At 45.6% G+C, this 14619-nt stretch overlaps 2 protein-coding genes and 1 non-coding gene across 5 annotated transcripts in view; 1 reads left to right on the forward strand and 2 right to left on the reverse strand.

The window, feature by feature from the left end:
• NCAPD2 (non-SMC condensin I complex subunit D2) overlaps positions 1–12111 on the reverse strand; it is a 28459-nt gene extending 16348 nt beyond the window's left edge. For all 3 annotated transcript variants that reach the window (XR_004351761.1, XM_032645569.1, XM_032645568.1), the window contains exons 1-6: positions 11625–12111; positions 10459–10608; positions 1921–1996; positions 1583–1641; positions 921–1102; positions 468–610 (exon numbers count right to left, since the gene is read on the reverse strand). Coding sequence is in view for 2 of the 3 variants with exons in the window: in XM_032645569.1 (XP_032501460.1) it covers positions 468–610; positions 921–1102; positions 1583–1641; positions 1921–1996; positions 10459–10585 (587 nt within the window). In the remaining variant the exon portion in view is untranslated. The remainder of the gene's footprint in view (positions 1–467; positions 611–920; positions 1103–1582; positions 1642–1920; positions 1997–10458; positions 10609–11624) is intronic.
• Positions 1180–1505, reverse strand: LOC116761427. The gene has a single exon (XR_004351994.1). It is a non-coding gene; the product is annotated as a small nucleolar RNA U85 (small nucleolar RNA).
• Positions 12112–12537: 426 nt separating the features above from the next.
• Positions 12538–13717, forward strand: MRPL51 (mitochondrial ribosomal protein L51). The gene is made up of 3 exons (XM_032645570.1): positions 12538–12778; positions 12863–12973; positions 13401–13717. Exons 1-3 carry the CDS (start codon positions 12691–12693, stop codon positions 13595–13597), a joined length of 396 nt encoding a protein of 131 aa, XP_032501461.1. The 5' UTR covers positions 12538–12690; the 3' UTR covers positions 13598–13717.
• The last annotated feature ends 902 nt before the right edge of the window (positions 13718–14619 follow it).

Consider the following 14619-nt stretch of genomic DNA (forward strand, 5'->3'; position numbering starts at 1 on the left):
ACAAAAAGCATATCTAGGGCTTCCCCGGTGGTGCAGTGGTTAAGAATCCACCTGCCAACGAGGGGGACACGGGTTCGATCCCTGGTCCGGGAAGATCCCACATGCCGCGGAGCAACTAAGCCCGTGCGCCACAACTACTGAGCCTGCGCTCTAGAGCCCACACACTACAACTACAGAACCCACACACCACAACTACAGAGCCCACACACCAGAACTACTGAAGCCCATATGCCTAGAGCCTGTGCTCTGCAACAAGAGAAGCCACCACAATGAGAAGCCCATGCACCGCAACGAAGAGTAGCCCCTGCTCGCCGCAACTGAAGAAAGCCCGCGCACAGCCACAAAGACCCAACGCAGTCGTTCATTCATACATACATACATACATAAATATATATATATATAGCATATCTAGCAACAGAGCCCTCATTCCTCATAGCCAATATCACCTATAGCAATCAACTACCCACCTGACAAACTCCTCTTCGATTACTGAGTGACTCCACAGGTGACGGATGTCCAACTGGAGCAGCTGTGTTAAAAGCTGAAGAATTGGTTGCCTCTCTTCTTCCCAGTCAAAGCCATGGGTTGCCTTGGCCCGGGCTTTCCTACCCTAAAAAAGGATATACTTAAGAAAAAATAAGGAAGCGAAAGGATCGTGATCTGCTAGTCTGAGTGCCCAAACTATCCAGTATTGAGACAAGGTAGAAGGTAAGACGGAAGTATTACAAGTTCCAAAATATTTAAGAGCTGCTTGTCAGCAAAAGATACATTGTGATACTTTTGAGTACCTCCTCATAAACCTTAAACATGGGTCAAGGGCAGAAAGGAAAAGATTCTCAGAATCACTGAATTCCATCTTTCCCGCCAATTCCCGTATCTCCCCAGATCCCATATTAAGTGAGCCAGGAACAACAAATTACCTTCCCACCAAGGGCCAGGTCCATGAGGCTTTTCTGGCTGGCCATGGTCTCAAAGGATTCCAAGAGGCATATCAGAGCATAGCAGTTCATCTTGAGGGCATTTAGGTGTGCGCTTCTATCTGACCCACTCAAAGTTGCATCATCCAAGATGGCGGGAAGTTCCTGGGTGTGGCGAGATACCACTGCGGAGGGGCAGGATCTGGAGTCAGTTTCATTCACTTTCCTCATACAACCCAACTTCAAAACCCCTAGCACTTGCAGCCATCAGATTACCAAAGATCTGTGTTTCATCTCTCAGTGGCTACAACACAAGCTAAGTCCTCTGGGACCCCTGACCTGATATCCTGAACACGCCCTATCCCTACTCTCTCACTCCAGTTACCCCAGTTTCTCTCTGGTAACAGGAAGAACTGCCTCTATTGAAGAGAGGCAGTTCAAGAGTGGGAAGAATTTATTGTTGGTCTGCCCTTACAGTGAACACACATAACTCTGTATTGCCCACCAAGATTACAGACCTATAGGTCAGAGGTCCCCGGGCTCAGCCAAACCAACTGAATCACCACAGCCTTGATATCATCATGTGGCAGGCAACAGTAAACAAACAAACAGCAACACACACCTTCCCCCTCCCCACCCAGAAACACCTTTTATCCCATAAACACCTTTTATCAGGAATTCCAGAGTATCTTCCTTGAGGCCAGGGTCTATACTTCGAAAGTGACTATGGGGGAAAGAAAGTGCGGGGGGGTGAGACAGGAACCTGCAGAGCCCGTTCTAATAGATCAGATGGAACCTGAGGAATCTAATACTTAAAACAAAAAAACACGTGAAATTACTCGACTGAATAAATATGGTGGCAAGCTGGGGTAAATGCTCATGAGTAGAAATGTCAGCACCCAGAACCATTTATCAGTGAACTATAATTTGGAATTTCAGGACTAACATGCAAAGTTAGGGCAAAGAGCCACCAGTTCTTTTTAAAGTATCAGAGGGTACTTACTGCAGAATGCTGTAGATGGTATCAAAATGCTCCAGCATAGCCAGGGGCCCCTGAGCTCGAAAGGCAGCCTGAAATGCTATAAAGATGAAAGAAACTGATCACTACAGAGGGACAGGCCTTTTTGGTAAGTTCTACTCACGGCAGAAAATGGAGTTAATTGCTTTTCTTGGTAGAATCACAGAAGTAGACACTTCATTTCAATGTAATCTACTATTATAATAACATCTGACACTTTGTCCTGTTTTACAATTAAAGGCTTTCTTGAGTTTTATTACCACATCTCTGAACTAGATGAAGCAAACAGTACTGTGCCTATTTTATGGGAAAATAAATTAAATGTCTGAGTAGTTATGTGACTTGTCCCACTGAGTAATGAACACAAACTCAGGATCTTTTTTTTTCAATTTTGAAATTACAAAAGTAGCAAAAACAGTACAGAGTTCTTGTATTTTTCACCCAGATAATAGTAACATCTTATATAACCATAGTACAAGGATCTATTCTAAACCAAGAAATGAACATTAATTCAATGTTATTAACTAATCTACAGATCTTACTTGAATTTTGCCAGCTGTTCTATTTTTGTCCTTTTCCCAGACCAGGAGCCAACTTAGGGCACCACAATGCATTGATTCGTCATATACCTCCTTAGTCTCCTCCAATCTTTGTCCTTCATGATCTTGACACTTGAAGTGTATTTGCCAGTTTTTCTGTAGAATGTTCCTCACTTGGGGTTTGTCTGCTTTTTTTTCATGATTAGATTGAGGTCATGCACTTTTGGCTAGATCACTGAGAAAGGGAGGATGAGTCCTTCCGATGCATCATACCCAGAAGGAGGTGATGTCAATGTCTTATTACTATAGCGATATTAACTTCGATCAGTTGGTAGTGTTTGCCTGGGTGTCTCCGCTACAAAGTTACTATTTTCCCCTTTGCAACTAGTAAGTATCTTGTGGGGAGATACTTTGAAAATCCTGTTTCTCACAACATTCTGCCCACTTATTTAAGCATCTATGGATGATTCTTGCCTGCCACAATTATTATTTTACTAAATGGTGATTCGTCTGTTTCTATCATTCCTTTTATGCTTACTTAATGGGAATGCCAGGCTAAGATGAGCTGTTACTTTCCCTTCATTTATGTATCCAATTATTTGTTTGTAACAGAATGGGCTCATGAACGTTTCTTTTATTCTGTGTTTTAATCATTCTTCTTTTTTTTTTTTTTTTTTTGCGGTTCGCGGGCCTCTCACTGCCGTGGCCTCTCCCATTGCGGAGCACAGGCTCCGGACGCGCAGGCTCAGTGGCAATGGCTCACGGGCCGAGCCGCTCCGCGGCATGTGGGATCCTCCCGGACCGGGGCACGAACCCGTGTGCCCTGCATCGGCAGGCGGACTCTCAACCACTGCGCCACCAGGGAAGCCCTAATCATTCTTCTTACTATTAATTTTGTTGCTCAGACTGTCCCATACTTGACCACTGGGAGCTCCTTCAACTTGGCCTGTGTCTCTGACATGCTCCCTTCACTCTTGTTCTCCTACTTTCTTGTACCACAAGATGTTCCAGGCTCGTCTTGTACCTTCCCTGGCTCAGTCCTGGAATCAACCATTCTCACTGGAGTCCTGGTTTCTTTTATGAGAGAATGGTATGTAGAAACCAAGTTCTAGGCCCTAGTTAAAATCACTGCTGTTGGAGCTTTTAGGCCCTGTCAGTAGAGAAAAGCAGGATATACATATATGTAGGTATAAATGCACACACCCCTATATTTTTATCTGTGTATATATTAAAAACATAAATTCACTTATATATTTGCTTAATCCTAGTATACACATAATACAGTTTCAGAATTGCTAACCCACACCTCTTTAAAAAATAAATTTACTAACTACCTTACGCTAATCGTGTAAAGTTCTTTCATATACAGTTTACAGTCAAAATGCTGGACTCCCCTGGTGGTCCAGTGGTTAAGACTCTGCACTTCCGCCGCAGGGTGCGCAGGTTCGATCCCTGGTTGGGCAAGACACCGCACGCCACACAGCGCAGCCAAACAAAGCCCAACAAAAGACCCGAAATACTGGGTCTCCTGGTTGCTTAGGTTAGTTATGTTCTCCTGCGATCCTTTAGTGCAATTAGGTCAAACATCTGTAACACACTTAGGTTCATGTTACCACAGATTTTCCTTGATTTATGATGGGGTTACATCTTGAAAAATCCCCTGTAAGTTGAAAACACTGTAACTCAAAAACTTAATACACCTAACCCACTGAATATCATAGCTTAGCCTAGCCTACCTTAAACATGCTCAGAACACTTACATTAGCCTACAGTTGGGCAAAATCATCTACTACAAAGCCTATTTTACAATAAAGTGTTGAATATTTCTCGTAATTTATTGAACGCTGTACTGAAAGTGAAAAGCAGAATGGCTGTCTGGGTACAGGATGGCTTTAAGTGTATGGGCTGGGAGCTGCGCTTGCTGCCCAGCATCACGAGAAGAGTATCCTACTACATGCTGCTAACCCAGGAAGAGATAAAAATTCAACATTCGAAATATGGTTTCTACTGAATACATATTGCTTTTGCACCATCATAAAGCTGAAAAATCGTTAAGTTGAACCATCGTAAGCTGGGGGACATCTGTACTTGTATTACATTTTAAAAATCCAGCATTTGTTTTTTTTGGGGGGGGGCTGCAGTTCCCTGACCAGGGATTGAACCTGGGCCACAGCAGTGAAAGCCTGAAATCCTAACCACTAGGCCACCAGGGAACTCCCTGAAAACCCAGCACCTTTTGACGCTCAAACTCAGTGCTCTTTTCATCTTCACTGTACTGCTTCTATATAAAAACTGCAGTATAAAAGGGAGTAGCAGAGCTTCCCTGGTGGCGCAGTGATTGAGAGTCCACCTGCCGATGCAGGGGACACAGGTTCGTGCCCCGGTCCAGGAAGATCCCACATGCCGTGGAGCGGCTGGGCCCGTGAGCCATGGCCACTGAGCCTGCACGTCTGGAGCCTGTGCTCCACAACGGGAGAGGCCACAGCAGTGAGAGGCCCACGTACTGCAAAAAAAAAAAAAAAAAAAAAAAAGGGAGTAGCAGCTAACTATGACTTACAACATGCAAGAGTAGCAAGGCAGTATGGGAGTTAATTTTTTTTTTTTTCCCCTGGCTGCGTTGGGTCTTTGTTGCTGCATGCAGGCTTTTTCTAACTGCAGTGAGTGGGGGCCACTCTTCATTGCGGTGTGCGGGCTCCTCCTTGTTGGCTTCTCTTGTTGTGAAGCACAGGCTCTAGGCGCATGGGCTCACTAGCTACAGCATGTGGGCTCAGTAGTTCTGGTACGTAGGCCCTAGAGTGTGTGGGCTTCAGTAGTTGTGGTGCATGGGCTAAGTAGTTGCGGTGCGTGGGCTCTAGGGCAGGGGGGCTTCAGTAGTTGTGATGTGTGGCCTCTAGAGCGCAGGCTCAGTAGTTGTGATGCACGGGCTTAGTTGCTCCGCGGCATGTGGGATCTTCCCGGACCAGGGCTCGAACCTGTGTCCCCTGCATTGTCAGGTGGATTCTTAACCACTGCGCCACCAGGGAAATCCCAGGAGTTAACTTTTGAACCAAGGTGTATATCTAGTTCTTTCTGTGGATGCGGAGGGAAAGAATTCCACCAAATTCTTCTTTTCTGCAATAAGAAGTGGGTTTGCCTAGAAAGCAAAGCTTGAACCTTGTACTACATTATCACTGCTGGCTCACTGACCTGATTCATCATATTGCAGTGTTATGCCGTCCAACTACAACCTGGTCCTCTGCGATGCTTAACGAACTATTTTATTTCTCCAATTCTTACTGACTCCCTAGCGCTATACCCATAGCATGTTCCCCCCTTTCTTTATACCTCTTCTTATGCTTTGCCTCTCTTCTTTTAGCAGATGACTGCTTTCTACTTTACCGAAAAGAATGAGACCCAAAGCTCCCTCATGTAATCCTGCCTCTCTGTCAACAAGTCATTCTGCCAACACCTTCCCATTCTTTGCTTCAGTCTCAAGCGAAAAGATTTTCTGTTCTGAAGCTAAGCTGTCTCACTGCCCCAAAGACTTGTCTCCTTTCTTTCACCTCTCGCTTCATCCTCTCTAGGGAATGCTCTTTTGCTGACAATGTGCTCAGGCCCCTACTTCTTTAAAACAAACAAACCAAAAACGATCAGTGCCTTTCATTTGACTTTGCTCTCATATCCCTTTAAAATTTTGTGTAATCTTTCTCAATTCCCTGAAACCTAGTTTCTGAGATTTACCAATCTAACAGCTATTCTCTCAAAGATTACCCATTACCTATTTTTTATTACATCCAATGATTCTCTCCATTCACATCCCTCTTTACTTCTCTGAAGCATCACCTGCTGATCTAGTCTAGTCACCCTGCTTAGGTTTACATGTGGCTTGAACATTTACTAGGCTAAGCTACTTAGCTTACCAAGTCTCAGTTTCCTCTTTTGTAAACTGGGAATAATAACAGATCATACCTCATAGGGCTTTTCAGAATTTTTTGGTAAAGATTAAGTGAGATAATCCACATGAAACAGTCAGGACAATACTTAGCACATGATGTAACTCAGTACTTGAAAGCTATCTCCCACTCTTACAAACCTCCTTCTGTAATCTGGAAAATACGGTAAAATGAAAATGAGAAAGAAATAAACACTGTTAACATCTGGCTAATTTTTTTCAGTTTATTTTCTATGCATACTATTTCTATTGTTGAGGTCATGTCACATATTCAACTCTCTGTTCTGTTTTTTAAAACTTAATATTACAATAAGGATATTAAAAAAAACCTTTGTAATCATTTTTAATGACTGCACAACATTCCACTGAATGCACCTCAATTAACTTACTGTTCCTCTATCATGAGACATTATGATACTTCTAATTTTTTCCACTAATTATTAACACATTTACTCCCCTTGTAAATCTGGATTATATCCCACTGACTGATTACTCCATTCACGTAACTACACAAATAAAAGTGGCTTGAAAAAAACATAAAACCATGCCAACTATTCTCACTTTATGACCTCAAGTAGGCCCTTAGTATTTCTTAGTAAGCCTATAACAAGTTCCCAGGCCTACTGGCTTTCTTCTAGGCAATTATTTCACACCTTTCCTCTGTTCATAACATCAAGATCATTTTCCCCCAACTCACCTTCAGTTAAAGGCGTCACTTCCTATCTCACTGAGAAAACTGAATCGGACAGAAGAGAAACTCCAACTGCGCCAAGGTCTGTATTTATCAGCACGACCTGCACCTGTGCCCTAAGCTCTGCCTTTTTTTTTGCTGCTGGGGATAAAGTGTCCATGCTCTAATAACCCACCTCCTCCCCCAGCACCAGATCGCTTACTCTGACTCCTTAAAGGATACTGCTCCCGGCACTCATTCACTCTCCCTCCGTAGCGTCAGCTTTCCCCCCTGTCTGATCGTTCCCATTCAGCACAGACACATGTAATGTTGCCCATTCTTAAAAAAAAAAAAAAGTCCTCCCTTGACTCTGCCTCCCCCTCCAGCTACGCCCTATTTCTCTGCTACTCCTTAAAGCAAAACAACAAGAAAGGGTTATCTGAAATCATCATCTCTAACCTCTCTCTTCCCATTTTCTCATAAACTATTCCAATCAGGCTTCATTCCCACGGCTCTGAAATAGTGTTCAAGGTTACCAGCCATTGCCACATTGCTAAGTCCAGCAATTAAATGTGTAGCTGATCTCTCCTTTCCCTTTTGAAACTTCTCTTAATTTAGTGTCTTTGCTCACTTTCTGCCGCAACAACTAGTCCTTAGTTTCTTCTACTGGTTCTCTCTCATTTTCCCAGCCTCTAAATGTTGGACTGTCTTAGGTCTTACGTCTTGAAACTGCTTTTCTTCTCCATCAATACGTACTCCAATCTCACAGCTTTAAACACTCTCTACATGCTGAATATTAAATCCCAAATGTGTATCGTTAGCTGGAACCTCTCCCCTGAACTCCACAATCATATAACCAACAGTCTAAACGTGCTCCTCTCATACTCTACCCATCCCAGTAAATGACAACTCCATTCTTCTAGTTGCTCAAGTCAAAAAGCCTTATTTATAATCATCCTCAATTCTTCTTTCTCGAACCCTGTAAATCCAATCCAGTCCATCAACAATCCTGTTGGCTCTACTTTCAAAATTCACTCAGGATCTAACCTTTTATGATCACCTCCGCCGCTATCACCCCAGGTAAGCTGCCTGGTATTATTATATTAGCCTCCTAATTAGTCCCCTGCTTCTTCCCTTCCCCCTTACAGTCCCTGCTCAACACAGCAGATATACTTTTAAATGTCAGACCATGTCACTCCTGTGCTCAAAACACAATGGCTTTCAAGCTCACTCTCTCTGAAGCTAAAGTCTTTACCATGACCCACAACACCCTAGATCAGTGCTTCTCCAGCTGAAATGTACTTACGAATTACCTGGGGATCTTCTTAAGAAATGGATTTCTGATTCAGTAGTTTGAGGATAGGTCTTCCTCCTGCATTTCTAATAAGCTCCTAAATCATGATACTAATTAACGCTCCTGGTCTGAAGACCACTCTGAAGAGCAAGACTCTAGAATAATCTGTACCACTTCCCATCTGACCTCTCTTTTCCTAGAGTACTCCCCTCCAACCACATTGACATTTCCCCACCTCAGGGCCTCAGCACTGGCTTTCCTGTCTGCTTAGAATGCCCTTCCTTGAGAATCTGCATAGGTAACTTCCTCACTTGTATGGTCTCTGCTCATATGTCATCTATCAGCAAGCCTTCTCTGATCATCCAACATAAAACGCTAGTCCATAACCTGGCTCACCGTAATCTTTTTTATCTTGCTTTATTTTTCTCCTTGGCATTTACAACCATCTGACATACTCCATATTTATTTATTACTTGTTGAAAGCCTTGAGAGAAAGAACTTTGTCACCTTGGCTGCTTTATTTACTGTTGTATCCCTAGTGCCTAGAACACTGCCTGGCACATAGCATGACACCAGTAAATACTTGAACAAATTAAATGACCTGATCTTGTGTATTTATAGTAGAACTTGTATTTAGGGTTCTAAATACCAAAAGCAATGCAATTGTTATAAAAAGGACTCTTTTTTTTCTTTTTCTGCGGTACGCAGGCCTCCCACTGCTGTGGCCTCTCCCGTCGCGGAGCACAGGCTCCGGACGCACAGGCCCAGCTGCCCCGTGGCACGTGGGATCCTCCCGGACCGGGGCACGAACCCACGTCCCCTGCATCGGCAGGTGGACTCCCAACCACTGCGCCACCAGGGAAGCCCTAAAAAGGACTCTTAAAAGGAACGAGCACTCATGTAACAAAGTGACGCATAATAACAACTGAAGAACAGTTTGCTAGAGTGTGCAGCTTGTGCCACTGGTGACGCACAGATCCACACAATACGGAGAGAATGGTCTCTCTGTGGACACCCATCAGTCAACTCCACACTCTGTTCTCTTCCTTGCTTACCAAATGGTGGTATGTTTGGGTTTAGGGAAGCCTAGCTAATGATCTTGATCAATTTAGCCAATCTGGATAATTCCATTTCCCTTACCAGTAGTTAGGGAAATAGGCACCTGATCCAATTCTGGCTAAGTCTGTTATAAGACTTCTGGTAGTTTGAAAACAAGAAAGAAGAAAAAGCACAAGACAGAAAAAGCCCTTCTTCTACTTCTGCACATCAGGGCAAGGAGCTGTCATCTGGCAACAATGATGGGAAGGCCAAGAAGAAACAAGCTGAAATTATATTATCAAAGTGCTTGATAATTAATGAACCTTACCTGTTGTAGGAGGTAACAAACAAAGTAGGTTATTATCCAGATGAGGAAACCAAGGCACAGAGAGAATCAGTAACTGTCCAAGGTCAGAGTAGTGGAGCCAGGATTCAAATCCGGGCAGCCTGGCTCCACAGCCTTAATCTCTACTCTCTATAACTCTCCAAAGCAATCTAGCCGACACAAGACACTTCCAAGAAGTACAGTGGCATTATGGATGGGGTCTTGTCGATAACGCATGAATTGCTCTCGGTCATCTCTAGGCTTCGATGGGCCGCTGCACCGTACATATATGCACAGCACTGCAGTTGTGCATGTATGCTGTTTTCCATTATTGCACTCTTGGAAATGTGATCTAGACTCTAAGAAGTATTACCTGAAACAGGTCAGGTCAAGTCCCAGACATTCTAGGAGCTATCTTCTCCTACAACTCTTAAAACCACCAGTACTTTATTTGGGCATATGGTAAGAAGTCAAGATCTGAAACAGAATTCTCCCCAAAGACAAACCATACACACCAAGGCTGTTGATTGAATAACCCAGAGCAGGTGGTCAATGAATACACTCTTCGTGTAATGCAACGCTAGGGAGAAAACAGTAAGGAATAGGAAAGACATGTTCCGTGCCCCCATGGAGCTTAGTGGTGTAATGGGACAGACAGACACGATATAATCACACGTGGGCGGTTGTTTTGAAGTGCTAGGCAAAGTGGCAGCTACGGAGTCTTACCTTTAAGGTGCGATGGAAGATGTCTGAGGGACAGTACCTCTTGCACGACATACTGATTCACCCCCCCACTTTTCAACAACTCCTCTGGGGATAAGGGCAGATGGAACTCATACAGTTGGGGAGACATCTTTCCCCCAGTGGCTCACAGGGCTAGAAGCCAAACAACAAACAAATCAGGGTCTATATCTAAGGGTCATCTTTTTTTTTTTTTTTTTTTTTTTTTTTTTTTTTTTTTTATGCGTTACGCGGGCCTCTCACTGTTGTGGCCTCTCCCGTTGCGGAGGACAGGCTCCGGACGCGCAGGCTCAGCGGCCATGGCTCACGGGCCCAGCCGCTCCGCGGCATGTGGGATCCTCCCAGACCGGGGCACGAACCCGTGTCCCCTGCATCGGCAGGCGGACTCTCAACCACTGCGCCACCAGGGAAGCCCCTAAGGGTCATCTTTTTAATCTGGTTCTATTATTCCCCTCCTCCAATACATAACACTTTTTAGTCTTACGTCAAGCTAATAACATTATCTTAGAGCGTGTGAGATTAAGCCTGGACTAGAATCTAATTCTAGTTGTGACTCTGACACTTGGCCATGTCACTTAACCCCCTGGGCCCCATCTGTCAAGCAGGATTACGGATCTCTGATTACTTTACAAAATTTCTCAGGATCAAATGAGTCAAGGGGTATTAAAGTATTTAAAGAACTGTAAAGTGGCATATCGATGCGTTAAGTTAGCATTGCTATTTCTGTTTTTATAGGCAAAACTTCTTAAGTATATAGACACTGTGTCATCTGAGGTCAGAACGGTGACCCAGTATGGGCTAATGGGCTTCCTGTCTCCAGAATGAGAGAACGTGAACATTTACTGTTTGTTTACTCTGTGCCAGGTTCTGTTCGGCTATTTGAACGTCCTATCTGATCTAAGTCTCCAAATGCCAATCTCATGAAGTGCATAGTAATATAGCTCAGTTTACAGATGAGGAAACTGAGAGTAAGAAAGGTTAAGCGATTTGCCCAAATTCCACTGCGGATCTGTGAGACTTACTGTTTCTACCACGTCGTACCACAAGGACACACCCACTAGACCTCCCAGCCCAATACCGCGTCCTACAGCCCGGTGGCCGATTTTCCCGGCCTCTCCTTGCCCGCTCCCCGCTCCCCCTCAACACCGCACCTTACAAGAGCACTTCGCCTGCCGTTCCTCCAACTCGGGATGTAGGGCTGAAACGAAGGAAACACCAAGGAGGGCACAAGACGCACCTATCTGCGACGCGGCACTCCCGTGGGTAGAGAGACCGACCAATACCCGCCAGGCGGAGGCAAAACCCCGCCTCCGAGCCGGGCGCCGCGCGGGCAAAGCCACAAAAGTGCAGTTCAAATCTCAACGGCCTCAAGGGAGCCAATCGCGACGCTCGCTGCAGACACCGGCCAATCAGAGCGCAGGAGCCGGAAGGCCGAGGAGGGCGGGGCCTAGATTCCGGCTCCCCCCCACCCCCCCACGCCGTAGTCTCGCGGCCGCCTCCTTCCCCACAGGGTCCTCTTTTTTTCGCGGTCGGTGGATAGGAAGCTCTGGCGATGCCTGCCGGAGATGCCGCCTTTGTAGCTGGGCAGTGGCCGTGCCCCTGGGACCGTGACCCACTCCATCACCCACAAGACAGGAGGCAAGTTCAGGCCGGCAGTTAGGAGGCTTAGGCTCTAGTCCAGGTTCCGCCATGTCCTCTGCCTTATGACGTCCAGCAGGTCACTTCACTCCCTCAGCCCCAGACTTCCTCCCCTGTCGAATAGGGGGAATAAAAACAGCTACAGCGCAGAACTGCTGTGGGGCACAGAGAAAGGAAGCTCGGGGTTCCAGGTTCTGGACCTTCCTCTCCCTCAGTTGAGGGACGCCCACGGAAACAGGAAAGGGTGAATTCGTTTGACCTTCAGCTTTGGGGGGGCCCTAGGCAATGAAACGAGTCCCTCAGCTCTTCCGGAGCTCCAAACCTTCCGGCGGGCAGACCGGAAGCGCCTCGGCTGGGCGGGGCGTCAGAGACCTGCTACGGAACCTGGAGGGCGGGGCTCGTGGCTGGGGAAGGCGGGGCCAGGCTGGGTCTCCCTCGGAGCTGTCTGCATAAAGCCCAAGATGGCTGCGTGCACGTAGTATCGTTGTGAGCCAGGCGGGGACGGTTCTTGTTCTCTCCTTGAAGGCCACGTCTGGCCCTCCCTCCTGTGCTTGTGAGGCGGGCTGTTGTAGGGGAGAGATGAGAGCAATGGCAGGCAGCCTCTCTTGGGTGGCGGGCAGGAGCCTATGGGGCCAGGTGCCGCTGGCCTGCAGAAGCTTCTCTCTGGGTAAGTGGCTGGTGCAGAAGGACGCCCCGAGAACTACTTCTCAGTAAGCGGCTCAGATTCATTCCTTTTCTTCCCCATCCCTAGGTGTTCCCAGATTGTTCCATGTGAGGGTCACCCTCCCGCCCCGCAAAGTGGTTGATCGTTGGAACGAGAAGAGAGCCATGTTCGGGGTATATGACAACATCGGGATCCTGGGTAAGACTCGACTCAGTAGTGCAGAATTTCAGAGCGGCACTTATGCCGTAATGATTATCTTTTTTCACCTGTGTAGAAATGGTACCTTCTTCGATAGTAAGAACAAACACGTGGCTATTTACGTTGTGTTCGGCACTGTTCTGTGTGCCCCGCATGCATTAACACACTTAATCCTCATAACCTTTTCACTTTGCAGGTGAGGAATCTGAGGCACAGGGAGGTTAAGTAGTTTTTCCAAAGCTAGTAAATGGCAGGTCCAGAATTTGAACCCCAAGCAGTCTTGCTCCAGAGCCTGTGCTCTTGTTACCCTAGCGTAATGTGTTTTGTCTCTAGGTGCTGCTAGGGAGATGCAACCGTGTTGAAGGCTTAGCTGGTGGAGGCTGGGTTCTCTCCTCTTGGAACTAATACCCTCTTTCACATTACACAGGAAACTTTGAAAAGCACCCCAAAGAACTGATCAAGGGCCCCACGTGGCTTCGAGGCTGGAAGGGGAATGAATTGCAGCGTTGTATCCGAAAGAAGAGAATGGTTGGAAATCGGATGTTCATTGATGACCTGCACAGCCTGAACAAACGCATCAGCTATCTCTACAAATGCTTTAACCGACATGGAAAGTACCGGTAGAAGAGAATGCTTGGAACTGTGGAAGAGGTGTATCTATCACCCAAGAGAGAGGGAAAGTACTTTTCCTTATGAGGAAAGGGATTTGTGTGGTCTCAGGAATAAAATGGGACTTCTTTGAAATCTGTTATCCACATCTTTATTTTCCTCTAGATGCTACTTTTACTCATTCATGCGACTAGGAAGTGGAACTCATCCCTAAGTCTTATAGTCTTAGGTTTGGACTTCACCACTTGCCCTTTGCAGTCTAGCCATACCTATGGTGTTTAAAAACTAAAAAATTATTGTTGGCATCTGTTGATGTTTGGCCCTTCATGTATTGAAAGTGGTAATTTTAAACTGCCCCACAGTGCCATCATGTTAAATGTATTTTTTGAAACCCTTCCGCACTGAAATGAAGTATAATAGAAAAATGGAATTACACTTCTGCACTAATCTTGTCAAAAAATACTTATTGAGTACCTTTTCTGAGCTGAGAACTGTAGGAAAGCCAAAATGTAATATATCCTCCCCCCAAGCTTTTCTAGTTATGTGTATAAAGTTACAGTCTCACATGTACACTTTAATATGAGGCATTAAGTACCATATGAGTGGTTTGCTTGAGTGGTTCCTAAGCCTGATTGATCATCAGAATCTCTGGGTAGTTTAACAATTTAAAAAGTCTAGTCCCTGCCCCCAAAGATTTGTGATCTGTAGAGCTGAGCTGAGTCTTGTGGGTCTATGTGGGTGGGTTTTTTTTTTTTTTAATAATTTTAAAAAAATGTATCCATCCGTATAGGATATATGGACATCCATATAGGATATATAGACATTTCAAATTAAGAGTAATCAGGGACTTCCTGGTGGCGCAGTGGTTAAGAATCCACCTGCCAATACAGGGGACATGGGTTCGAGCCCTGGTCTGGGAGGATCCCACATGCTGTGGAGCAGCTAAGCCCGTGCACCACAGCTACTGAGCCTGCGCTCTAGAGCCCGCGGACCACAACTACTGAAGCCCGCGTGCTTGGAGCCCGTGCTCCGCAACA

This window comes from Phocoena sinus, chromosome 10 (assembly GCF_008692025.1).
Source record: "Phocoena sinus isolate mPhoSin1 chromosome 10, mPhoSin1.pri, whole genome shotgun sequence".
Taxonomy (NCBI): domain Eukaryota; kingdom Metazoa; phylum Chordata; class Mammalia; order Artiodactyla; family Phocoenidae; genus Phocoena; species Phocoena sinus.